The following is a 27,366-nucleotide window of genomic DNA, read 5'->3' on the forward strand; positions in this document are numbered from 1 at the left end:
AAAGGGCTTTGAACTATAATTATTTAGTTCAAAGTAATTAGTTCAAAAGTAGTGAACAGTAAGTAAGTTTTACAAATCCCTTTCTTTAGCTGCTGAAAAGGAAAAGAGAACATACCCTTTTAATGTCAGTGATGGCACTCACTGAGCTGGGATACTTGAAATAATCAGCAAGCATGGCAATGAGGTGATCGGTAATGCTAGCAATTCTCTGTAGCTCAACATCTGGTTCAATCAGATAGGCGAGTGTCTCAGCTCCTTCAACTCTCTCCTCTAGTAATCTCTCCTTACTGCACATTCGAACCAAACAAGGCAATGTCTGAAAGGTAGTGAAATTAATTATTTGCTTTTTGGTAAAGGCAAAAGATTGATGGAAAGCATATTGTGACTGAATCAACTCAATGGTTTTTTGGGGGGAGTCATGCTTGTGATCAAATTCTCAATAAAGACTTACAGAGAATAAGAGGTTTTTTTACTGTAAAAATATATAAAATTTGGTGCAATTGAATCATTCATGCTAGCACACTAAACTCTAATCATATAATCAAAGTACAATAATATAAACTCTAATTAGGCTTTGTGATCAATTAAGACTGAAGTGTTACTTGTACAACTTTATAAAAGACATTTCAGAATCCCCAATAAATCGTGTCTGATGCTCCTGTACCACATATGTATTTATTTACCTAATTGTCATGCAGCAATTTCATCAGGAACAATTTTGTCTTAGAAAAAGTACGCTATTTTTTTCTTAGTAATATAGCTGGGCTGACTTTTATATTTTGTTTGGGGGTTAATTTCTACAGTTACAAAAAAAATACAGCTTTAATAATTCAGTGATCTTACCATTACTCAGATTCCATCGGTTCTCCTATAATTCAAGTGAAATGCATTAATTACAGTTCCTATGTTTTCCACAGAGCTCCTTGGAAAGACTAGTATCTAGTCGTCCAATTTTACTTTGGAAGTCCTTCAAAAATCTTGGTACTGGTCTTGGTTGGTTATTTATCTACATTAGATTCCCAATAAAAATATCCCACGTGGAAGTAAAAAACTGCAATGTTATAATTATAGGAAGACTTTCTCAACTACCATAGTCAACTGTGCTTTGCTCTTTTCTAGGTTCCCATTCTATCTTTACCACAGTTTAGCACTTTATTGTTTATTATTGATTTCAGGCTCATTCAGTCTTTTCAATACAGGCCTAGGCTTCCAAGAGGAAGCCTTATTCTTATTTTTCTTTGAACAGTTACTAACGTTTATCAATGCCGGAAATTCAAGGATTACTGAATTTCATGCTCACAACTACTACACAAAGAAGATACTATTAACCTAGGTGGCCAATGAGGAGGAAAAGGACGAGTAAAGCAGTTAAGAAAACAAACCAAGGTCCTCACACAGAAGCGCTTAGCACTGTATGCAGAATTGTTTCCTAAAGCAAACACTGATCTTCTTTTAACCCTGGGTTAATTTTGAATGCCGACAGTGAGAGATCTCACATTCATAAAAATGACATAATTTATTTATACCTGTTTTGTTCTTTCTAGCTAGTAAGACATTTAATATGTTTAGAATATTAAATACTCTCACAATAACCCTGTGGGAAAGATGAGCAGGAGTTGTTGCCTCCATTTTCACGATTAGGAGTCTGAAGCACCAAAATAATCAGGGGTGTGCCCAAGGTTATCAAGCTAGGCAGTGGTGGCAGTGCGAGAATCAGATTCCAGGTCTTGGGACTTTTAGGGCTAGTCTCTTATCTGGGTATTTTTGACTTCTAGATGATTTGGACATCAATAGTAATAATTGTATTCATGTGCTATTTACTTATTCTTTCTCATTATGCCTTTTGATTAATCTGCCATGAGGGTGATATAAAGTCTTCATCTACAGAGCTAGTGAACTGTTTCCTACAAAACAGTAAGAATTAAGGGTTAAAATATATTTTCTATTTCACCTGAATTTTACATATTTTTACAATTTTTACGTCCTCCTTATTATCATAGAAATGAAAAAGGTATGACAAGGAAATAATTATTTCACTTTGACCTTCAAAACATATCTAAAACTAATTTTTAAAAACTACATAGCATTTCACTGAAAAGAAAAGGCATGGTGTTTACTATTATTTTATTTTATGCACACATACCATAGTGACAGATGTGTAAAAAAATAGGAATGCCAAAACTTACTTATATTCAACATTTATATGATTGGATAATTTTCACATGCTTGTAGAGAATTAATAGCTCACCTTCAATACAATACAGCTGTCATCTGTCCGAATTGCGCCAGCTCTACACATGTAAGTTAAACTGGAATAAGATGGCAGAAAGTTAGTTTTCTCTTGTGCTTTAAAGGTTTAAAAGGAAAATTATTTCCCTTTAAGACTTTATGGGCCAAAAATGGGACAATTACTCTCATTTATTTTGAGGGAGGTTTGACATTCTTTTATCTGAGCTTCTGTTAATTTAACAGTCAGAGAAAACTAACTGGTATACAGATAGTAAGCCAGATATTTAAAAAAAATCTACAAAATTGTTTTTAAATAAATGGCCTAATAGGTGATAAATTTTGAAGCTAGGTGCTGGGCACCTTAGAGTTCTTTATACTTTTCTCTATATGTTTTTATGTTTTAATTTTTCCATAATAAAAAGGAAAAACATTAAAATATAAAGCTAACAAAACAAGTTTAAAAGAAGTTGAGATATTCTAACTTCAACAGCAAAAGTATCACAGAAGAAGCATTTAACTTCTAACATGTATAGGTATCCATAAGAAATTAACTAAACTATTCAGAAGTTACCAGCAGCGGCTTTAAAAATTAGCCAATGATTTAGTTCTACTGAAAAGCAATTTACCTTCACGATTCTATCTGGCTTTGAATAAGCATATACAATTAGTTTGCACTCCCTAAATAGGTAATAAACATTAAGGACTTCAGAAACTTAATTTATGAATTTTCTTTTTCATTTAGATTCCTTTAGTAAGCTGAGTGGAAAAAAGAAAAACAAACAAACAAAAGAAAATGTCCTGGCTTCTAGGGAATGCAATAAACAAATCAATAAAAATCCCTTTACTTATGTTGTAGAGGGTTGAATTCTTTATAGCTGTTTGTTACCCCACTGATTTTTAAAATCAGTTCCATGACAGGACTACCTTACTAACAAAGAATCAAATACTCAAAAGAATCCAACAAACAAAAAATACAAGTAATATAAAAACATAAAATAAAAACAATTCATGGTTCATGGGTAATTCACTGAAAATTCCTCATTCTTACCAAAATATTAGAGCCACAGCTTCTTAAATGTTGAAACGAAATCATTCATTTAGCATAGAATCTTAAACAACAGGTGTTCAACTTATCTGTTAAAGTACTGGTAACTGCAGAATTAGCATGTATTGAAGGCTTACATGAGCCAGGAGTTATGCTAGTAAGAACTTTATGTAACTATCTTATAAACTGTTACATCTCTATGAGGATTTTTTTGTTTTGTTTCTTCTAAAATGAGGAAACTGCATTCTCTGAAATCATGCCTCGGTTATCAATATCAATTAATTCTCACTCTATATTTCTGTATCATTACACTTTCATGGCTTAATACTTTTACTGTTTAGCATAATATGTGTCAGTTACTTCTCATCTAATTCTGTATTATTTCAACTGAAATAAGAAGGGGAATATAATAAAGTAATTTTCTGTAGACAGTCTTAAATGTTATAAGAGAACTCCTGTTCTGCACGCTTTGAGTAAATAGAGTAAAAACTCATATCCATTTAAGGATATGTGAAACAACTCCATGAATTTCAAATTTCTAAATCCCAAAACAAGACGGATTGAAACTGATTTAATCATAATCAGTCTGTTCAAAAATTCTCTAAGATATTGATAAAACCCTATCTTTGTTCCCACATTGTCTTGACTTTTACCATTTTGCTGATGTGAGTTGCATCTCAATAGGCTTATCCCTCTGTAACATCTTCACAAAAATTTGTGGTAACAATTCTCCATCCACCAAAACTAGAAATAAAACCAACAACAAGAATTAAGGAATTCTTTAAATCTACAAAGTTTACTAATTAAATCATGTAGGTGCCACTAAAAGTACCAGCCTACCATTTACCAGGGTCATCGATACCTGGGGGTTTTCAAAAGCTAAAACTGAGAAGCATTTCAGTGCTTGCATTCGAACCTGTAAAAGTAAATGAACAATTTACTTAAATTTTGTAAATATGGATTTTAATGTCTCATCATCTAAACTCTTCTGAAGAAATAAGTATTTCAATCTGCTAGGGTACTAAAGGAAGGACTCAAGGGAATAGAAGTAAGACTGGTATATCTAAAGAGTGCAGTAAGTTCAAATGAATTTTGAAGTAATGAAAAAGTAAAAGCAGTAAAGTAGCAACTAAAATTGAACTAGGTAAATTGCTAACAAATTTAAAAGAACACTGTACAAAATACAATGTTGGTAAAGCAAAGGGAACACAATTACCATCTGCCTTTCAAGTGGGACATTTTTTTCCCAAACTACAAAAAACAGAACTGAAGGAGGAAAAAAAAGAGTACTCTTGTAGTTGTATATGGGATGGGGATGAGGAAAAAAAGGAAACGAAGTTACAACAAAAGTTTGAAAAGGACTAAACTCATTTAACTTTTAACTAAAACATCTATAAATTGTGCTACCATCCCTTAAAACCAGGACTGGTCTGGTCTGGGATGATACCAAGGGCCCAAACTCTTGGCCACATACAACATATTTTACAATCTGCAGGAGCTCCTATGAGAGCTGTTATTTTTTTAGTCTTTCTGTTCAGTTTTCACCAGATGATGGAATCCTCACTTCCTTGGCTGAGTCCATATCTGATATTCTTATGTGGAACCTGGGACTGACAGGACAGGTAGATGAGGTGTAAAGAAACATGTCCCTCACTTGGGCAATACTCCTATCCTTACTCTGCGCATCTGAGGTAGGGACAGCATACATAGTAGCAGGCTGTATGTACTAAAGCTAAGGACCAAAATAGCAAACTAGAATCAGTACAAGTGGAGAGAAGACAAAATGACGACTTCTCTGCTCTACAGGAAACTCTGGGTTATACCCAGCTCTAATGTGACACAATAAGGACAATGTCCCAATATTTGCTATAATTTGCTAGTTGAACAATAATGAAATGTCTAAAGTTTTAGCTAAATGACAATATATCATGACATTTACCTATATATAAGAGATAGTAAAAAATTTAATTAACAAATCTAGAAACTCTTGACTTTTTAACTCAAAAGTACAAAACAAAATATATTTTAGGTTGATATACATAATGCATATGTGCTATACAAGATTGAGTGAGTCGCTGTGGCTAAATAAAGGTCTCAAATATGAAATCCAAAGTCTTTCCTGACATAGCAAGCCATTGCTCCAATATACTTCAAGGTATCAGCTTTGGCACAGACACGTAACTGGAAGAGAGTATTAATGATCACAAGTGAAAATCAATAGCAACTCATGCCACAACCATATACTGAAAAAAAAAGGAAATACTGATCACAATATCTATCTAGGAATAAAACATGTAATTTTCTACAGCAATATTCTAGATATCAAATAAAGTATGAAAATCTGGACATAATGTTTAACATCTTACTTTGTAAGATACTGAGGTTAGTAGGTGAGCAACATTCTGAACTGCACCATGGTTAAATAAAATTGTTTGATGATCTGGACCCTGTAAGAAAAGAGAATACAGTAATACATTAGAAAGAGCAATGATTCATTCCAATAAGACATTTACTTACATGTAGAAAACCATATTCAAATCAAGGCAGAATTCTCAGTTACCCTTCCTTCTCTGGCATAAACACATTCCCCCAAAAGGAAGGTAGACACTATTTTTAGTCTTGCAAGGGGCTGCCATATCTTACTTCATCCTAATTGTGTAAAATTATTGCCTCCTTCCCTCCTCCCAAGAAGGAAGGGGACACAGAAGCTATCCTGGTACAGGCCCTTTGCAATTCTAAAATAGATACTACCATGGCAACAGAACTATGAATTCTGCATTTCGCGGGCACACCCTCACCCACAGTGGTAGTCATTCCTACAACTTAAGGCTGATGAACTAGTGAGGAGATTTCTAAAACTAAATAATTGCAAGAGGAACTGGAGCAGGGACTAACCAATCTCAACACATCAGGCAGTTTGAGCAATGGATGGCGGGAAACACAATACTCCATAACTGAGAAGTGAAGGACGTGTTTTGGTTTCTGTTTCTATCTCATTTCTCTTCTTAAAATTACCACTTCTTAGGGTAGATAGGTACAGAATAGAAAAATCCAGGTATTTTATTTTTCATCAACTGTTTTCTACTAATCAATTTACTGAATGTCTTTAAAGTGGCAGAAGCTAAAGATTAAAGCAAGGCTTTGAATTTGCTTCAGTTTTTATTCACTAATTTTATGGTCCACCCACCCACCCACCCAAATAATGAAAAATCAATTAAAGCCAGGACAAGGGTGGTGTGTAATGCTTGTCGTTATTCAGAAAAGAAAAACGTAGCTCTGAAAGGGAGACTACGCGTCTGGGTTTACACAGGAAACCAGATACTACTCTGGAAGAAGCTTTCAGACCAATTTCTCCAACCCCACCATTCAGCCAAGTAACAACTACTGTAAGGTGCTCCTTCCTTTTTAGACCAAAATACCCATCATTTGAAGTGAGATTAGCATTCATATTTCTGAATAACAAAACAGCCATATTCTATTTTGTGAATAATAATCATCTAAATATTTTATATACTATTAAAAGAGTCGTTTTAAAAAAAACTTCAGCAATCTGTCTCTTAATTTCTATACACTTCTAACTTCTAATTTCTTATTTTTAATAAGTATATGATATCCACAGTTTACTCAGACAAACCTCAATTACATATGTTAGGTAGTTTCTAGTGTCTCACTATAATAAGCAATGTTTTGTTGACTTTTATTAAAGCTGTATCTCGGTGAAGATTGTTAGGGAATGAGGATAAATTCCCACAGTACAATTGCTTGATGTATTTATCACTATACCTCCGTTCAGTTAATAGTGCAAACTTGCCCTTATAACTGAAAATACTGGCATTCTTAGGACACAGGCTGGAAGTGTGCTCTGTCTTTCTACCTCATTCTCATCCATGCATCTACAATTATAATTATAGGTACTTCTTATTTACTTGCTATGTGCTGGGCACTGTTCTAAATGCTTTACTTTGAACTATCTCATTGGAAACTGGAGAATCTCGCTGATTCATTATAAAGCCAGTGGTGGAAGCAAAATAAAGGCAGACTCTCAGAGAGAGCAGGCTGACAGTTCTGGGGAGGGGGCAAAGAGGGGATGGAAGGATTGAGCGAATAAGAAAAAAGAAAGAAAAAACTCATGAGCATGGATAATAGTGTGGTGATTACAGAAGGAGAGAAGGGATGGAGATAAGAGTAAGGTATGGGGGGATAAATGGTAATGGAAAAAATACAGTAAAAAATAATAGAAAACAGAAAGGTAGTGGTGGAGACTGTAATGGGGGAACCAAGGAAAAGAAGGGTCTCTTAAGAATCTGAGCCATTTCTCTCTTACCTAGTAGCAAGTAAGTAACTAGTATAAACTGTGAAGATGAGCCTAAATTAGTCTTGGCTGACATGTCAGAATACTAAAATTTTTTTGCCTTCCTTATAAATTTTAACATCCCAATTTAAATACTGGCAGTGCTTGAAGAATAGCTAAGTAGGCAGGGTGTTGCCTCCGCCCCTTGCACATCATTGTTTTTCTACCTCTGCATTTAGCCAATCTGTTTCCCAGCTTTGAGATGACTTAATATTAATATGTTTTTTATATTTGTCAAGACATTTTATACACACACAAATACGTAAGTATATTTTTTTCCCATTTTAACTCAAATGGTACAATACTATATAGGTTTATGTATATTATATATAAAGTATTTATATATACATTACTATATAAATTATATATATTGCCCTAAACCTTTTATTTCTTTTCTTTTATTTTTTTATAATATATCTCAGAGATCATTCATATCAGTACATAAAGAGCTTTCTCATTTCCTTCTTTTTCTTTTTTTTGGCCTCATTCCATTGCATGAATGCCCCATACTTTAGTACTCTGTAGTGAGACATTTAGATTGTTTTCAGTTTTTTACTATTATAAACATCATGCCAATGAATATCCACGTGCAAGCATCTTCCCTTCCCCCTGAGAGCTGGATCACTCATGGAATATGTTTACTGATGGAGTTAAGTTTATAAATGACAAGATCAAGCACAATGCAATTCTCTGAACAAAACTGTTCCCTACTGCTAACAAGATGAACTGTACTTTTTTAATTCCTCAAATTCTTTGCCCCAAAGATTGTAGCAAATATTTGTTACAAAAGATCTTCCTCCTCTCTGTGGCCTTACACAGGATTGTGCAAAAACAACTGCAAGGAAGGAATTAGCAGCTGCAGCAACTAGAAAGGAGGAGCTGTTGTTTGATTCTTAGCAAGTCTCTCTAGTCTCTCCAAATCAACCTGCGTGAACCTAGGGTTAGGAAGGCAGCATTCACAGGGTATGAGGTGCGTAAGCCCTCATGATCTAAAACTCCAAAAGACAGGTGTCAGAAATTTGGGTAACTGCCTAAGAAGTGACAATTTAGAAGTCAGAGCTCCACTTAATATTATCACTAGACCTTTCTGCTTCTTAATAAATCAGGGAGAGAAAATTTCGAAGATATAATTATGATTAGCTTATCACACAAACACTTTAGTAATCTTTCCTCTTTTTCTGTCTCCTCTCCCCAAACTATGTAAATTTATTTAATATTGATACCAGTACATGCAAACTTGTGAATGAGTCTTAAAACTCTATTATGAATCTTATATGTAAACTGAAGAGAAAATAACATGTTTTTATAATAATGACAATACAGAAATCATCAGATCAGTTGTTTCGAAGACACATATTGTTAGTATCTCAGTAGAGAAATTAATATTGTATTATAGGCTATTTCTATTGTCACTGGGTTTATAAATGCTATAATGTTTCCTGAGGTCTAGTTATATCTCAGAATACTTGAACTTGGTCATTTAATTACAGTGGCAAATGTTCCTATCAGGCTAAAAGCAAGCTGAGTTAAGATGAATTTCTCTGTTATCTTTAGTTCTATTAGTGGCATAAGGGTGCCTCTAAATTCCTGCTCAGCATAAGTTTCTCTCCAGCACAAGAACTTGTGATTTAATGGTATTCCTTTATCCATGATTTCAGCTAAACCAGCACTGATGAGTTTCAGATGAGCAAACCTAGAAGTGGTGAGAAGTTTCTAATGAATAATTCTAAAAGCAATTTGGGTAACTTCAGGAATGGGATTTTTCAAACTGCTCATAATTTAACATAATTTGACATGTAGTAGTTACATATATCCAGGTCCAATTTTCAGTGCCCTTTCGGGATTACTGTAGCTATAACTAGTAGATGTTGTGTTCTCAAGCACTCAGTTGTAGATGCTTAAAGATTTCTAATGATGCATCCTTTTCTACCTGCCAGTGCTGGCTACAAGACATCATTTCATTGTTGGAAGATTCTAGACCCTGTTAAGTTTACCTCATTTTCAGTAAATGAATTGCAACAAAAATTATGTTTTCTAAAAGCCTTTCTTTGCCCAACGCAAAAGATTAAGGGATCATTTGACATCCCTGGTCCTGTGAGTCAGAGCAACCTGCGAGGAGAAACCTCAAAGATTTTTGACAAAAATCTTAAATTCTAAATGCCTTAAACAGAATTATGTAGGCTGTGATATTCCTCTAAGATTTGAAAAGCAGTTTAAACATTTAAATTATAATCAATACATAATTTTTCTGGAACAAAATTATTTAATTTTCATTTACCTGGGAAACTGTTCTAAATGTGATCTGTGATATTCCTAGTTTAGGATATAGGTGTTCACTTCTCTTTCCCTCCTTTCTTATAGTTCCTCGAACTCCTCATTTTGTATTTGGATTCTAAATGATAGGTGAGTAATGTCTTGAACAACTTACAGAATGTTCAGATGATAAACTATCTGGTTAGAAGTTAGCAAATGTGTAGAAATTATGAAAGATCTTAAACAGTCACCCATTGTTAGCAAAAGAATAACAAGTGTAAACTATGAAGCAGAATACACCTTAGAGCCTCACAGCACTCTTCAGGTTGGGTTCAGGCCCTTTTAAATAACAGAAATTTCCTCAACAAAGAGCAGAAGAACCTCCCAGTTCTTGTATGAGATCACTTAAAATAATTTCCAACAATGTGGAAACTGAGGGGGTAGGGAAACCCTCACGCACTGCTGGTAGGAGTATAAAATGGTACAACCTCTGTACAAGACAACACATGGTAAAGTTACAAATGCACACACTCTTTGACTCAACAATTCCATTTCTTATAAAATATCTTACATACGAGGCATTGTTTTGTAATAATATGAGACAGGAAACAAGCTAAATGTCCAACAGTGGAGGACTGGTTAAATAAATTATTGTACATCTATACAGTAAAATATTATATGGCTATTTATAAAAAATGAATGAGGGAGCTCCTTATGTACTGATACGCAATAGCCTTCAAAATATGTTAAGTAAAAAATGCAAGGTGCAGAAAGTATGTATGGTCTACTTTATGTCAAAAAAGGAGGAAGGAGATACATACATAGGTCTGCTTATATGTACAGATTATCTCTGACAGGATACACAAAGGCGGCACATCTCCTGAAGGCATATAAAGTTTTACATCACAGAGAATATTTATTCCAGTTCTTACTTTACAGCAGTGCGAGAAGATCTGACAGATGTACTCCTGCGTGTAGCGGGACCTGCTAAGCAGTGCCATGAGGTGTGGTATCACCGTAGCATCCTGGAGTTGAAGGGAAGAAGAGCACAGCAACAAGGAACTTAGATACTGGAGAGTACATCTAACACACTAGTTCCTCTTAATACTGTACTGTGCAAGCCTCTAATGACAGTAAATCAAGTCTGCTTAAGGAACACGGGAAAACAAAAGCAACAAGGCCATCAAAATTGTGTGGGCAAAGAAAAAGGAGAAGGGCTTTAATATTCAACCTCGAGAAGAACAGAAAATTCTCAATTTCTTTCCCCTAAATAGCCTACATCCCCACAATAAAACAAAATCATTTTAGTAAGACTTGACAGAAATCTGTTCTGAAACCAAATGTGAGATAACTAGTAAGATATATAATAATAGATAGCTTCTAGGGAGGAAGTAGTGCATAAAAATAAAACTTGGCAATTATGATCTCTGAGACTTTATGGTAAGTATCAGTGATCAGTAACAATCTCTCATAATGATTACAGTTAGCTAATTTCAATCTTCACGATAGCAACTTCTCCCTTATAGCATACACTCTACCTACTGTTGACAATTAACATACATGATGTACAGAAGAAAAGAGGAATCTACCCAACCTGCTGCAAGTTTCTTAAGAATCCTTTTTCTTTTCTCAGAATGCAAAAGAAATAGAAAGTTGAAAGGAGATTTGAAATGAACCAGAGATGGAAAGGAGACTACACTCAAGCATCCTTACCAATGCCGTCAAGAGTCCTAGAGCTATGTTTCTCAAGTATGAATGTGCATGCAAATTCCAGGAAGATATTTTTTGTGTGCACATTATGACTCTGCAGGTTTGGGGTAGGACCTAAGACCATGAATTATAACTAGCTCCCAAATGAGGCCAATGTGGCTGGTCCATAGACTATACTTTGACAAAAGAAAAGAGAAGTCAGCCCTGGCTGGTGTGGCTCAGTGGACAGAGTGCTGGCCTGCGAACCAAAGGGTAGCTGGTTTGATTCCCAGTCTTGGGCACATGCCTGGGTTGCAGGCCAGATCCTCAGCAGGGAGTGCTCGAGAGGCAACCACACATTGATGTTTCCCCTCTCTTTCTCCCTCCTTTCCCCTCTAAAAGTAAATAAATAAAATATTAAAAAAATAAATAAAAGAAAACAGACGGCAAGGACGGAAACTTAAGAGAATAACACTGTTGGGATGAACAAGATTTGGGGTTTCTCTGAGAAAGAAAAGAATGTCCAAGATATATAAAAACTAAGTAGAAAAAGAGAAGGCTGTTGATTCCCAAGCAGAATCTTCCCCCTTGTTAGTATAATCCTCTGTGTTGACACAAGCAGTTTAAAAACAAAGAAAAACTTAGAAAACCTCAAAGAAAGTCAGGTACTAAATGCACAGAAAGAAGAGAAAGAGTGCCCTGACTGGTGTGGCTCAGTGGGTTGGACCTCACCCCATGAACCGAGAAGTCACCAGTTCAATTCCCCATCAGGGCACATGGCTGCATTATGAGCCAGGTCCCTGGTTGGGGCTGTGCAAGAGGCAATCGAACGATAATTCTCTCGCACATCAGTGTTTCTCTCCCTGTCTTTCTCCCTCCTGTCCCCCTCTCTAAAAATAAATAAATCTTTTTAAAGAAAGAAAGAAAAGGAAGAGAGAATATGGGGGCTGGAAGTAGAAGATGGGGATGTAGGTAACAGCTAAGATAGATCTGGCAATCAAGAGGAAGATAAAAAAAAGCTTCTATTAGGCTCCTAAAACCAGTTTCACCTCCTTCCTTTCCCCCATTGCTCTCTTACCTCTCAGTTTCCCTGTTACAACAATCCCTATCCCATTCTTCACACCTGGCCCACTTTCTGCCCATTTTGTTATATATCTGCAGTTTATGAGTAAACAGGAAAAGAACAGTTATAATTTGCCCATTGGATAAATGGAATTTCAAACTAGACATCCTGCCCTTTTCCAATTCAACTGCTGTCTTCAGTTTAGTGCCTGAGTTACTATGCAGCTGACCTTTTCATTATCCAACTCACGGATGGCAGTTAATTATACTGAAAACACTACTCTGTCATTATTCTACCCAACACTTTTCATGGATTCTCCATTGTCTCTGAGGCACAAAATTGAGATGCTTCGCTCTGGCAGGGTTGCTCAGTTGGCTGGAGCATCAGCCCCTGCACCAAAAGGTTGTGGGTTTGATCTCTGGTCAGGGCACACACCTAGGCTGCGGGTTCGATCCCCAGTTGGGCTGTGTAAGGGAGGCTACCAATCAATGTTTCTCTCTCTTACTCATTCTCTCCCCCACCCCCTCCTCTTGCTCTAAAATCAATAAATATATCCTTGAGCGAGGATTAAAAAAAAAAAAACTAGAAAAAAAAAGGGAAGGAAAAAAAATTGAGATGTTTCATAATTTACATGTCCTTACCGTGAAAGTCACCAATGTCCCCGAGTCTTAATTTTTCTTATGTAAAAAAGTTATGCTGGCGTCAACCAGAGTCTTCCAAGTTATGCACCATGATTCGTTAGTAAGTTATGAAACCAGTTTAGAGTGTGAGGAAGAAGCAGTTAAAACGGCTGGCCAGGGTAAATTTCTCCCTCTATTATTGGGTTGGGGGTTTAGAGGAAACTTCTAGGGGAGTGATTTTCAACCTTTTTCATCTCATGGCACACATAAACTAACCACTAAATCCCACAGCACACCCAAAAAATAGGTATAATTTTGATTCATTCACACCAGATGGCTACTGTTGTGTTGGCTGTCATTTTTTCATTTGACAATCTAAGGAAGAAGAGGTCAGTTCCGCTATGAAACAGTCAGGTATTGCATGTTTTAAAAATTCTTGAGGCACATCAATGTGCCTCTTGCGGCACATGGGCTGAAAACCCTGTTCTAGGGTAAAGACCAGGGGCTGTTCAACCTCTTTGTAAACAAGACAATAGGAACTTAGGAAGACGAACTGATATTTACTAGGAAAGTCCTGTGGAATGCTTTGAGGAGAATGTTTCCAATTTATGATTGCTTACAGTACCAGTGGTTCTCAAAGAGTAGTCCAGCAGCATCTAAGCTACCTGAAAACTTGTTAGAAATCCAAATTCTCAGGCTCCACCCCAGACTTAGTGAATCAGAAACTCTACAGGTAAGGTCCAGCAATCTATGCTTAATAAGCCCTCCAGGCAATTCTGGTGCATGTTCCAGTTTAAAAACCACTGTAGTAATAGATTTACAGATTTATGAGGCATGGCTCCCTGAAGAATGTCACATAAATCCCTGAGGTAAAAAATTATGATGTTTCATCATTTAGAGCCTCCCTGCTGTATGAGGTGACTCACAAACCTCCCTTACAATACTTATGTATCATTACCAGCCAGAGGAACATGTGTCTGATGTGGGAATCACGGATTATGAAGCCACGTGCCGTGTCCCCTCTTCCTGATTGTTTCCCTCTGCCTCTTGATTCTTTATGTTCTTGAAATATTTGTAAAGCATGATTCTGGACAAGATCTCTGATTCATATGTGTCTGATATGACATTCTGATTCTTTGTGTTAGCTCAGAGAATCACAACCAGCATTTTTTAAAAATGAAAAAGGATATAACAGAAATCGGAGGGCATCACAATTATCGAATTGTTTTGTGAAGACTACCTCAGGATTCTCACTTACATTCTCACTCTGTCTCACACCCAAATTCACAATATGCACAGAGTGGCAAAGGAAAATATATTTCTTACTGTGGACTGTGGATAAGAGTATTTGAAAAATATTGGTCTGGATAATTTTCATTAAGAAAGCCCCAAGTTATCAACAGATAAAAAACACTCTCCCCCCAATAAACCCTGAGATTTATGAAACCTACTGAATGATTCCAAAGATCTCTGGATTCTCTCACATGTGATTCTAGCCTTGCAAGTAAGCCTCTGGCAAACTGATTCTGCTTCATCTCTCCAACTGATGCTAATACTCATGCCCTTCCTGCATTAGACTATCCTGCCCACAATCCCGCATATTCTCTTACACAGATCTCTCTTAGACTGGCCTCTTTACTCTCTTAATCTTATCCATTATTTAAGACCCAGGTCAAATTCTAGCTTCTCTATAAAGTTTTCTCTCCTGGATTTAGCCTAGAGTGAACAGAACTCTCTATCACTCATTTAATATTAAATAAATTGTCTTAACTTGTATATATTAAGAGATCAAAATGGGTCTTTTTTTTTTAAAAAAAAAGAAAGCTTGTAAATTCTTCAAGTTCTGAGACTATCTTTCACTTCTTCACAAAGCCTAGATCATTTGACATTTGTAAATGAGCAAGAACTCAAGTACTTCTTTAGATTTTTTTTATAACATAACACAGTTGAGTCTTGAGATGCTAAGTAAATGAGAAGTAAGATGTTAGTGAAATGTAACAGATGATTCAGAAACAACTGGAACTCACTGTATACAGTAACTCCTCTGGAGTGACAGGACTGGTGAAGATGGTGCGCAGGCATCGGAGGCAAGCTTCAATGAACTTCAGGTCTGGGGACAATAGTCCTATTAATAGAAAACAGATTTGAGACTCATCTTTTCAACCCGTATCTAAAACTGCAAACTGATTCTAAGTTTTACTTGTATAAAAATGACCGCCCTACATACCTTGCAGTAAGGCAGGGATAATATGGCAATCTAGTAGAGACTTGACATTGTTTTCAGTACCCATAGCAAGACTTCCCAATACCACTGCACATTCAGTTTTCAGCTCTGTACTTGAGGTTTCTTGCTGAAGCAAGTACAACAATCTAAAAAGAATGAACTTGATAAACAGAAGAGACTAAAAAACTTAAAAAGTGAATTAGCTGAAAGTAATGTGACAGAAAAAGGCTACCGATACATTGTACATACTAAAAATACAGTTGATAAGTTTATAAAAGGTAGGAAATGGTCATTTGTTTTATCAGCTGCTAATTTAATAAAGAAACATCTGGGAAAAACCTAGAAGAGATTTTTCTTCATTTTGAGCAAAAAGAACTATCATATGTTCTCAAGAGTTTATCAGAACTATAAATCTGAAAGTTGTCCAAAGTGGCCTCTGTAGAAACAGCAATATCACAAGTCCATGTTATCTGCTACTTCGGAATATGAAGACAACCAATGCCAAGTGCTGCTGGGTCTTCCATTCAGACTAGAAATGGACCTTAAATAACCAGAGCTATAGCTCACAGATCACAGAGATCCAGTCTAGAGGGACTAGTCAGAGTCCTTGTGCCGCTCTTCAAGCAAGGAAAGCTCTCTTCCATCTCCAATTTTCCCATTTGGGGATTCAGGTGGTCCTCGCATTTCCATTCCAGCACAGCCTGACAAATAACTACTCTCCTAACCCTAATCATCTACCGCTTATGACTACCTCTCTTATTCTAAGACAGAACTCTCATGCTCCCTAAAGCATATTTATATAATGAACACTAATTCCCTAAAAAAGGCTACTGACTGCTTCATGGTTACCAAAGTATATATTTGAAGTTGGTTATGATAAAAACAATACAACCATTAATCCCATATCAAAAGATAAAAAAGAACTGAAAAACCCCCCAAAATATTTAAAGATTCTCAGTGAAAACTTATAGCAACTGCACATAAAGCTTAGTTCTGTGGAGCAAAGGCAAATAGAAAGTTCTACAACTGTCATTATCCACCAAAAGGAAGCTTATTAGGTCATCAGAAGAAATAAAACTTTCTGTTAACTGAAAAAACAGCAAATTTTATTAGAAATCAAATAAAGAAAAACGGAACAAAAAAACCAACCAAGTCTCCCTCTCTCTCTGTCTCTCTTTTAAGTTACAAAAAGATTTTGAGAAACCTGAGAAATTGTTACCCAATCATACAAAAACTGCCAGGGCTCTGAGTAGACAGGGAAGAATGAATTAGGCTGGTGTGACACATTCTTTTATTGCAGGGTCAATGATCTTGAATTTCAACAAGGCATTCACACAGTCACTTCATAGTCCATTCTCTGGTACTTTGACTTGTTTTGTTTCTTACAAATGCTTCATGAAACTCAAGAAATTTGAGGCTTTCCAAAAATAGGATAGGCAATACAGGAAAAAGATCATTCTATGGTTGAGAATGAGAAATACATTAGAATCAGTATCAACAGCAGAAAAGGAAATGATATCAAACATACCTTGGAACAGCTCCTAAAACAATGAGGTTGGCTTTCTGCTTGTTGTTTCCAATTACAGCATTTTTCATGTCTCTGAATTCAGGGGAAGAGAAAAGGTAAGGTATGTTGAGATGTCACAAAAAAAATCAAAGATCTATCATTCCCCTTTATCTTTATTATGTAACATCTGGGATCGGCAAGTACAGAAGTCAGTGACAAAGTCAAAGCATTGACCCTTTTCCCCCTGGAACGCCAAAGAGAAGGGAGTGAACCTGAGGACTGTAAAGCAGGTAGTGGAGTGGGGGACATGGGAGATATCCTGAGTACTGGGCAAAAGACTCCCAATGAAAACAAAACAAAACTGAGTTTTTAAAAAAGGCCACTGAACTTTTAAATATAAAGAAATATAGACCACATTTTCACTCACAGATCTGGGAGTACAAAGTAAAAGCAACCAGCCCACAGAACGTATCTGACCTTGTTTCAAGGAGAATGACTTTGTTCACTCTTTTTTGTGACTTCTTATGAACTGAGTATTTCTTATGATTCTATTTTATCTCCTTTATTGTTTTATTAGCTGTACCTTTTGGGGGTTTTTTAGTGTTTGCCTTACAATCTACAATGTGCGTGTTTCAACAATCTTCAAGGGATATCATCCCTGTTTCATAGGTATTGTAAGAGTATTGCAAGTATAATACTTTCATTTCCCCATCCATTCTTTGTGCTGCTACTGTTACACATTTTATTTTTAAATTAATTAGAAACAACATAATATATTGTTACTATGCTTGCTTAAGCAGCCAACTGTCTTTTAAGGAGATTTAAATTTTTAAAAAATCCTTTGATATTTCTTTCATATTCAGCAGTAATTTTTCCCCAGCTACACTCGGATCTTTACTTGATCAGGAATAAAACTTTGTTAATAGAGTATCTCTATCAATGACCAAATGGTTCACAAACCTGGTTGGTTTCAAAGGACAGGTGGGGGAAAAAATAACTCAAAATAAACCTAGTACTACTAATAAAATGTTTAATAAAAAACAATACATTCAATAATTTTTTTAAATACCCTGATCGGTCAGTAGTCCTATCTTAATATAAAAAACTGGAACATTATGTGATCTCCATAGCAGTGGTTCTCAAAGTGGGAAAGAGGGCATACAGCCCCCTAGAGACATTTCGAAAGTTTATGAGGTGTCTGGAAATTTCTGGTCATAGTCTTACAAATAGAAAGCATATTTTTCAGTGTTTTAAAAAATTCTAATTTTCAGTACTGCACCTGCCCTGTAAATAAAAGGCAGTGTATACTCCTTGTTAAGAGTCGCTACATTTTGGAAAGTCAGCTCACTAGCACAGCGGCACTCCTGGATCATGAGTCATCAGTACCACAAGCCTCCATCAGCCCACATCTGTGGCCCCTGCATTTACACTACTTCGTTAAGTTTTCTAATATAGTCACACCTAAGCATCTATATATTGAAACATTATAAATTACCTTCTTTTTAAATTTTCCTTACTATTACAAGTAGGGAAGGCATTATTTTTAGAGTTATGTATGTGAGTAGGTTATATTATTATGGATTTAACTTCAACATACTATAGGGCATGTTACAAAATATTTATAAGGAGAAGTTAGGTCTGATAGCACAAGCCCATTGTTATAGAGCCTCAAAGTTCTTAACTCATTCATGTCTTTCTAACCCAAACTAAGCTCCCCTAGATACTTGACCAACATCTTTTTTTGACTTCTCCTCTTTGAGGTGGCAGAACTCTACAATATGTAAGATTTTTTTTTGCGAACATTGAACATGAGAATCCTAAAAGAGTTCTATAGTTGGCAAACCATGACCTATAAAAAGCAGAGTAGGAAACAGAGGGAGAAAAAGTTAATTTAAAAAAATCAACAAGTAATTGTTACAGTCACTATGTATTTATAAAACCAACGAAATTCGTTGGCATCAAAAGCCCTGGTAGTAATTATATCCTTCTCCTCAATTACCTTCTTAGATTATTGCAGAAAAACACTACTATGGCACAGTGCTCTGCTGAAAGCTTATTCTCCTTACAAGTTTGGAAGAGCGTTTGCACAAGTCTTGAGGCAAACACTGCACGCCTGCCTAGTCTTCTCCCGTTAGCTCGGTGCCGGAGGGTAGGGCTATTTTTCACGGCCTGATCTCTCTCTGTAAACTATTCATCAGATCTTCCATATGGTTCACAGGGGATAGTAGGAGTATTTTTTGTTTATGGGTATTAAACTGAATGAACCTACCAAGGTTTTTACTAAGTTCTTATTCATGATTTTAAAATTACGTGATGTCAAAGCCTCATTTAGCAAAGCATAGGTGTGGCAGACTGTACATCTAGGCTCCTGCCTCCGAACAGAGACTTTCTTTGCAACCATCAGCTTATAGACCCCAACCCAGCAGTTCGCCACTTACTCTCGTCTTATTCCCTTCCCTTAATATGTCCTGCCTATACCAGTGCAGCACATCCACTTGGCCAGCAGCTATCTATCGAGCGTCTCTTTTGTGCCAGGTTCCATTCTGGATGCTCTCTCTATTCTGGAACTCCCAACCACAACATTTCCCCAGATTTCCCCCCATTCTTGCTAACCTAAGCAGAAATGAGGTATTCCCACCATGTAAACATATCTTAAATATCTGACACCATGTCAGAGTAAATGTTTTTATAGATAAAAGCAAACAATAACCCTTCCAAGACCAATTGTCCAGTTCTCTTAATAGTTTGCAAAAAAGACATGAAGGAGCCAGCTGGTAGGTACAGAGTAAATCTAGACTAAAGAGAACACAACTAATAAGATGGACCAATGTCTAAAGAAAGCAATTCTTGCCCTGGCTCTAATAAGTAAAATATGTCTATGATAAGTAAGGAAGAAGAGATGTTAATGCCCAGCAAATAAATTCTATTCTGCTACTAGGATAAAGGGATACTATAAGATCATTTCTGGAAAAGAGTTAAAATCAAAAAAGATGATAATTATCACATATACCCATCAATAGCAGTTCTAAGTTCAGTATAGGATTTCATTTCAGAGCCAACCAGATGCAGGTTCTTGTTACCAGATTATAGCTATTCTCTCATCTCCTTAACCCCTCCCTCATACCTTTATACCCTTCCCAGGCTAACTACTCATTTTTCAGGGCTGCACATTGATGTCATGGCTCTTCCTCCTAGAAGCAGGCCCCAACAACTCCCAGGTCTGGGTTAGGTGTCCCTCCCCGGTGCCCTCTATCATAGCACACTCATTACTTCGTTAGGATAGAAATCTGTCTTGAGAGGCAACAAAGCCAGCCTGACCTGGAACTATCAGAGACGTTACTATCAGTAGATCATAAAATGTGACATACAGAAATCCGTATTTTTGTAAAATGCAAATTCACAACTATTATCCAAGATGGAAGCACAGCTAAACTATGCAAGATTTATATACTGCTTTGAAGTTTATAGAGCATTCCATATATATTCAAAATAGAGTAAATTATTTTATTTAATATTCATCACAACCTTGAGTAAGATTACACTTTACAGATGAGGAAGTTAGACTCAGCTTTGGGGCTTTTCTCAGAGTTCCACATTAAATGAGAGAGCCGATCTCAACCCATATTTTTTATACCAAGTATTATTTCCATTGCCTCTGGTATATCAAGCATTTAGAACAATCTAATCAAAAGAAAAATAAAACAAAAGAAGTCAGGAAATAGCTTTCCCTTTTTCTTCCTGCATTTCAATTTTACATTTTTATACAAAATAAAGAGTATTTCTAACTTTCAGTAAAAGACATACTTTTCCCACTAAATCAAAGAAATATAATCTCATGTCTACCACCTTTTAATGTTGGGGGGAAATGCCCTACTTATACACTACTGAAATTCAACAATTAGTTTTGAGCTCACCATGTGCTAACCTCTATGAAGGATACAAAAGCATCATATAATGGGATGCCTGATCTAAAGAGTTTACAGTTTCCTTGGAGAGACCAAAATAATACTAACAATGTAAGGCTATATTATAAATTGAGTGCTTATAGGGCTGAGGAAAGTATATGAAAAGGACAAGCTTAACAAGTTTTGAGACAATGGTGAGAACTAAGAGGAACCTAAGAAAATGGCAACGATTTGGACAAATGGATGGGGAAAGCAAAAAGAAAAGCCATTCATAGAAGATCATACTGAAAGTAAAAATGGCATATTTCTGGGGCCATACCAGGCGCCTGGGTTGAAAAGTGTCCCCTTTAAGATAAAGGGGACATAATATTAGAAAACATAGGGAGAACAGACAAACTAAAGGGAGGTAGATTAAGGAACAATCATGTTTTTGATCAGAAAACAAGCATGAAGAAAGCAGTAACTAAGGAAGATAAGCTGAATGTGGAATGGATTAGAATGCAGATAATACTAAAATCAAGAAACAATGGCTAATGCCCTTCCTTTGTGGTCCTAAGACTCCCTGCACTTATCATTATCATAACATTCACTAATCAAACTATGGTGGGCTGTCTCTTTAGCTATCTGTCTCCTCCTTTAGACTTTTGGATCCTCCAGAGCAGTGAGTACATTATTCATCCTTATAAATTCCCACACTAGCATGATGCCTAGCACCTGGTAGGCACTCATCAAATGTTTGTTGAAGGAATTAGTCTACCAGGTATCTGGTTCTGTGACACACTGGTTAGGGTAGCAACCACAGGAATCATTAATACAAAGGACGTTTGAGGAAGCATTTAACAAGGTGAGTTGAAGGTGCAGAAAATGTTATGTGACATATCTTGAGTGAGTACTTCAAGTCTGGGTGCAGAGAACACTAGAAAGTTTGGAGAATAAATCCCTTGGCAAGACAAGGATCTCTCTTAATTTTGGACACACTGAATTATCTCTGAGGTGAGATAAGAATATCCAGATAGAAATACTAAAAAGTAAGCCTTGGTGATATCCCATTCTTTGAGGACTGGAAAAGAGGAGACATGCATGTGTTAGGGAACATTTTTTTAAGCTAAAATCTGGCTATAATCTTAAATTTGCCCACTAATCTGAGGGGGATCCCCCCCCAAAACCAGAGTTATCTGCTGGAGGGAGGACCCCTTGTAGTACTAGCTTCCACTGCCAGATGAGTGCTCCAGGAACTCATCTGTATCAGTGTGCCAGCTGGCGTTGTTGTGAGAGGCTGCATTCGGCTTCAGTAAATTTTTTTTTTTGAAGATTCTCTCAACAAATTTTCATATTTCATGATGGGGATTTACGAGCACACTTGCCCACAGTGCACTGAGTGTTCAGCAGTTTTTGACCAAAACATGGCATAACCCCTGTATCCCACCCTCCCTATTCACCCAGTCTCACCCTGAGTGACTGTTTTTGTTTCACTTGATGAAAAAAGTCCTCAAAGGGAAACATTTTGCTGATGTGGAAGAGGAGGTGAAACAAAAAACAGCAGAAGCACTAAAAGGCATCAAAATCGACAAGTTGAAAAACTGCTTTGAGCAATGGAAACATCTCAATAGGTATACTGCATCAAGTGGAGAGTACTTTGAAGGTGACTGAAGTTTAAACATGTAAGAATAAATTCACAATTTTTAGTAAATAAATTCCATTTTGGGGGCGGTTTCCCCTTGTATAGGAACTCAAGAGGCACCTAATTTTACATGGAAGCTAACCTTTCATTGCTCTGAGAGAGATTAAGCATGGTGAAAAGAAAGGATTCAGATATCGAAACAATATATACAGTGCCTACAATAGCATATGTCTAAATTAAGAGTATAATGATGGTGATCAAAACCAAGAAAGTAAACATTGCACAGTGCCATTAAAACAGTAGCAAAAGTAAGAAAATAATTAAGATGTAGATCTGCAGGAGAAACATAGTTTCAGTCAATCAGGTATAAGGATATTTATTCCTAAACAATCAAAATAGAGTAAATTTTACATGAATATATACTATTATCTAAAAACAAAATTATTGAAGATGGGAACCTGTAGCTAAAAGATCCATTTCGTCACCTTCACTTTGAATCAGCATTATTTTTGGCTTACTTGAAGAAGCTCTTATTTGGAATATTGTACATTCACTCTTGGTCTAATAGGTGTCAAGTAGCCAAAAAATACACTGGATACTGAAAACTACCATCTAAGTATAAATACAGTCTGACCTACTAATGAAAACTCACTGTTCATTAGGACATCCATCAAACAAGGAAAAAATACCTATTTGTGACTAGCTAGAATAAGGCAATGTGGTAAATAAACAACTTACTAAATTATTAGGACCTGACAAATTACAAACACAGTCACTGCTCTGTCTCTTTAATTATAATTATTATAATGTTATTTTTGGAGAATATATATAATATCCAAACATCCAAGTACAGTAAGTTTTCTATTATCAAGCATGGTTAGGAAATGAGATATAGTCATATTCCAATAAAAGTTACTATTTCTATATGTGAATTGCCAATTTTAAAAGAACTTGATAATGATGATCAATAGGTCATCAAAAATAAGTAAACAGATGATCAAAAATAACTAAAGTCATGCTTAACATAAGGCTTTAATCCAAGAGACACTTGAGAAATTTATAGTGAACTTCAACTCAACTCGGCCATTTATTGTGCACCTACTATATGTATAAATTAAACAGAACTGAGAATTGGCAGTAATTTAGTTCATTCTTATAAACAAATTACCCTATGGTACAGATTTTTGGAATGTATGTAGTGTCAGATACAGTTGCAATTTGTATAAATACCTGCTCAGAAATTAGGAGTTATTGTATTTCACTGTTTATTTTATCAATATAAGATTATAAAGCACCTGATATTCTCCAACGAGTGACATTTAATAATTGCATAAAAAATGCCAAAATAATAATAATTTGAATCCATGTAATCATTCCAAAGAACATCAAAAATGTGTTAGAGCACTGTGGAATAATATGGCTATATATATATTATATATACATAGTGTGTTATACATAATTACATATTATATATAGTTAAGTGATTTAGAAATATGAAAAGATATATGCACATTTACAAATATACAGATATTCTATATATCAAAGTTAATTCCACATATACAAACAGCTTATCTAACTATACGTAAAAACTATGTCAATCTGATCTAGTAATTTCTGAAGAATCTTGCCAGCCTTTAAATCATAATTCTCTGACTGAATTGTCTCAGAATACACGGTTTTAAACAAGACTTAGAATCACTCCATTTCATTTGGTATTAAAGTCATCTTTGTTTATGTTTACCTACAACACTTTTTAAAAGTAACTGATTAAAAAGTATTAAGGGAATAAATATATATAAATACATATGTATTTATTTTTTATGAGGATATTTGTTTTGAATTATTCTAAAACTTACCCTTTAATTTAAAATTTCTTAAAAACCAAAGGCTTAATTTTATGGGAGCTCATATCTTCGCCTCATGTAAGAAAATGGAACCTCCCTGTATCATACTGAAACCAGAGGTACATAATTTCCGGGAAAGGTTACTAAAATAACCTGATTTGATCAGTACAATAAAATATACTTCAGAAGACACTTTTGAGAAATGGCCAGGTGGTGAAAACTACAGAATAATTCTACAGTGTCCACAACTGGCTGCCTGAGTTTACCACAGAGATCTGGTCTAATCTTCTGTTTCTGGTTCTATTACCTACTCACTGAGTAGGTAAAATGGTCCTTTTGTGATGTTGTCTACAAAAAAGTTCCCTATATTTTCAGTTAAGGCTATATGCCTGTAACTCAGCTGAGCAGATTAGTTATAGACCATAATGAAAACCCACTATTCACCTTTAACTTCTTCCATTTTTGTTTTTCCTGCTAGTATGTTTTATATGTTCACAATTTTATTGGGAAAAATCAGTTCAATATAGCTATAAAAATAATAAAAACTCTTGTTGTCTTGCTAAAGCTAATTGTCAATTCTTTTATATCTTTCCAATGGGATATTCTGGATTCAAAGCCTATTACTTCAGTCTCTGTCTTTTCCTTCCCTAAATTTAGTAGGCCACCCGTGGTTGTTTACACTCTGTGGCCACCTCCCTTCTACCTACCTATTTCGGTCTAGTAATGGTCTCTGGTTGACTCAACAGTGTCTGTGTAGTGTGCATAAAAAGGAAAAAAACTGGTCAATTCTCTCTTCCTAAACCTCATTTTGATTCCCCCTTTCCTCTATCAACATTGTATTATTCCAATATTAGACAAGATTACTTAAAAATAAAAATATAAGTCACTTATTCTCTTGACTCTACCGGGTCCAGCAGAAGTAACACCTGCTTGAGTGTGTTTGGTAGGATAATTAATATGGGTGTAATAATTTATAGCTTTAATTTGAACATTTCACCTAAAATGTCATATGGATTGCTTGAGTGTGATATTGTTATGTTACAGAATTACTTGCTTATGATTTTGTAATAAAAGATTTTGTAATAAAAAAGGAGGCATTATTTGTGCTGGAACCTGTATATAAATTAATTTTCAGACAGTTCCAAAATTCAGGAAAGAATTATTAAGTCAGAAACAATAAATATTTCTGAGAAAAAGAAAGGTTTATCAAAACACACTACACATAGCCCTGTAAGGCCAGCTCTATTCTGACATAAAGTAGAATGATTCTGGGTGATCTGTCTCTTTAAAACTATAAACCGATTTTAGTACTGTAAGCAGCAATGCCGTTTGCCAGAATGTGTTATCACTCGCATTGTCTTCTCTGAATCAAGAAGTCTAGCCCTTCTCCCTCTTCTCCTTCAGTTTGAATTGTTTTATGTCTGATATTTTTTATTTGCATTTTCTTTCCTCTTCTTTGAGGAGAATCATCTAATTTTTGAAATTGTTTTAAATTGGGGCCAATACTGACCAACTGCTTAAGTGCTAATTCGTAGTATCCACAACATACCAGGTACTGAATTTTGTATGTCTGGCTTAATTATTCCAACAATTTGGCAAGCTGGGCAGTATTACTCTCTCTTTACAGATGATGAGGTTAAGGCTGGAGGAAATTAAGTAACTTGCCTAAGCACACAGACAGTAAAGACTCCACCACAAAATGTCAGAACCAGGAATTCAACAGTATATGTTGTCCAACTCCATATTCTTTCCACTCCACCACCCCTTCACAAAAAGCCTTTCTTATCTGTCTTAGCTGACAGCTAAATGTCTGAAACTTGATACGTTTTTAAGAAGCACTACGGCTAGAAAACTACACTTTAAATGGTTGTTAGAATTCACTCTTTCCAATTTATATGCGTTACTTGATATTTTATCAATTTTCAAGAAGCTACAGTGTTCTTTGGTAAATAAAGAGTTTCTGAAATAAAGAATTAACACTAGAATTAGTTACTCATATCAGATACAACTCAAAGGTACAGGTTTTCTACACAAAATCATTGATTGATAAATTTAGTTATTCTCCTAAATGCTACTATGGTTATAGTAGCAGTGATAAAAATAATAACATCATCTTCTACATCAATCACTGAGCACTTAATGAGTCTGGCATTTTCAACTATTTATTGAGGAACCTTAAATGATTCTTAATCTAGTGATTAGATTAAATCACTTAGTTATTTCTAGGATTATCAATATAAACTGTCTGATTGTGTGTGGAGTGTCTGCCTGTCTAAGGAGAAGTATTAAATTAAACCTATCCCTTCAACTACTTTGTGTATGTAAGTACAACCCAAATGGATTTAACAGATTCATTTAATACCACATTTCCTGGTAATAATCAAACTAGTCTCATGAAATCATTATAAAGCCACCTAGTTAAGGAGACAAAAGCAAAGTTAACAGAATAAGAAAGCATGAAGTACCATCTCCTGTTTCAGTAATCTGAGAAGCTGTGAAGATAAGATAGGTGTCAAGTATCCCAGCTGGGTGTCCATTCAGCTGCTAACTTTTCCTTCCAGCTCAATTTGAACAAACAGCTTTATTCACTTTTATTCAATATTTTGCCTCCACTTTACAAATCACATCCCCAAGGTATCCCTTTTACAATGCCTTGGTGGTTGGGGGTGAGAGAAGGGAAATTGGGGTTTGCATTAAGAACTGCAGTCAGTAGAAATTTCCATACCATGGTTGAGCAAGAGTAACCTGAAGGTACTACTGGCTAATACTAGCAGGATAAGAGAAGAAGAAAGGGACTCATTAGTGCCTTTGCTGCTATCCCAAATGTATCTCATCCTGACCCTTTTTTGGCTCCTTCCTCTGGACAGAGTTCAGGCCTGCAGGTGCTATGTGGTTCCTGACCCTATGAGGAGTCTAAGGCTAGACCTGATCCATCAGAAGTAAGGTGTGAAGAGCATGATAATCTGCTCTTTGGAGAATTCATCTTTCAATCAGCTGCAACCTTATACTTGTCCC

The 27,366-nt window shown here is 35.7% G+C and overlaps 1 protein-coding gene across 3 annotated transcripts in view; it reads right to left on the reverse strand.

Annotated features, from left to right (window-relative positions):
• The window catches only part of ARMC8 (armadillo repeat containing 8), a 100,038-nt gene that overhangs the window by 49,174 nt on the left and 23,498 nt on the right, over positions 1–27,366 (reverse strand). For all 3 annotated transcript variants that reach the window (XM_045199670.3, XM_045199669.3, XM_024566146.4), the window contains 9 exons: positions 17,003–17,074; positions 15,478–15,620; positions 15,278–15,375; positions 10,811–10,903; positions 5,641–5,721; positions 4,115–4,190; positions 3,928–4,018; positions 2,249–2,309; positions 116–316 (listed from right to left, as the gene is read on the reverse strand). In XM_045199670.3, coding sequence (XP_045055605.1) covers positions 116–316; positions 2,249–2,309; positions 3,928–4,018; positions 4,115–4,190; positions 5,641–5,721; positions 10,811–10,903; positions 15,278–15,375; positions 15,478–15,620; positions 17,003–17,070 — 912 coding nt within the window. In that variant the 5' untranslated portion in view covers positions 17,071–17,074. The remainder of the gene's footprint in view (positions 1–115; positions 317–2,248; positions 2,310–3,927; positions 4,019–4,114; positions 4,191–5,640; positions 5,722–10,810; positions 10,904–15,277; positions 15,376–15,477; positions 15,621–17,002; positions 17,075–27,366) is intronic.

The sequence above is a fragment of the Desmodus rotundus genome, chromosome 8 (genome assembly GCF_022682495.2).
Source record: "Desmodus rotundus isolate HL8 chromosome 8, HLdesRot8A.1, whole genome shotgun sequence".
Lineage (NCBI taxonomy): Eukaryota > Metazoa > Chordata > Mammalia > Chiroptera > Phyllostomidae > Desmodus > Desmodus rotundus.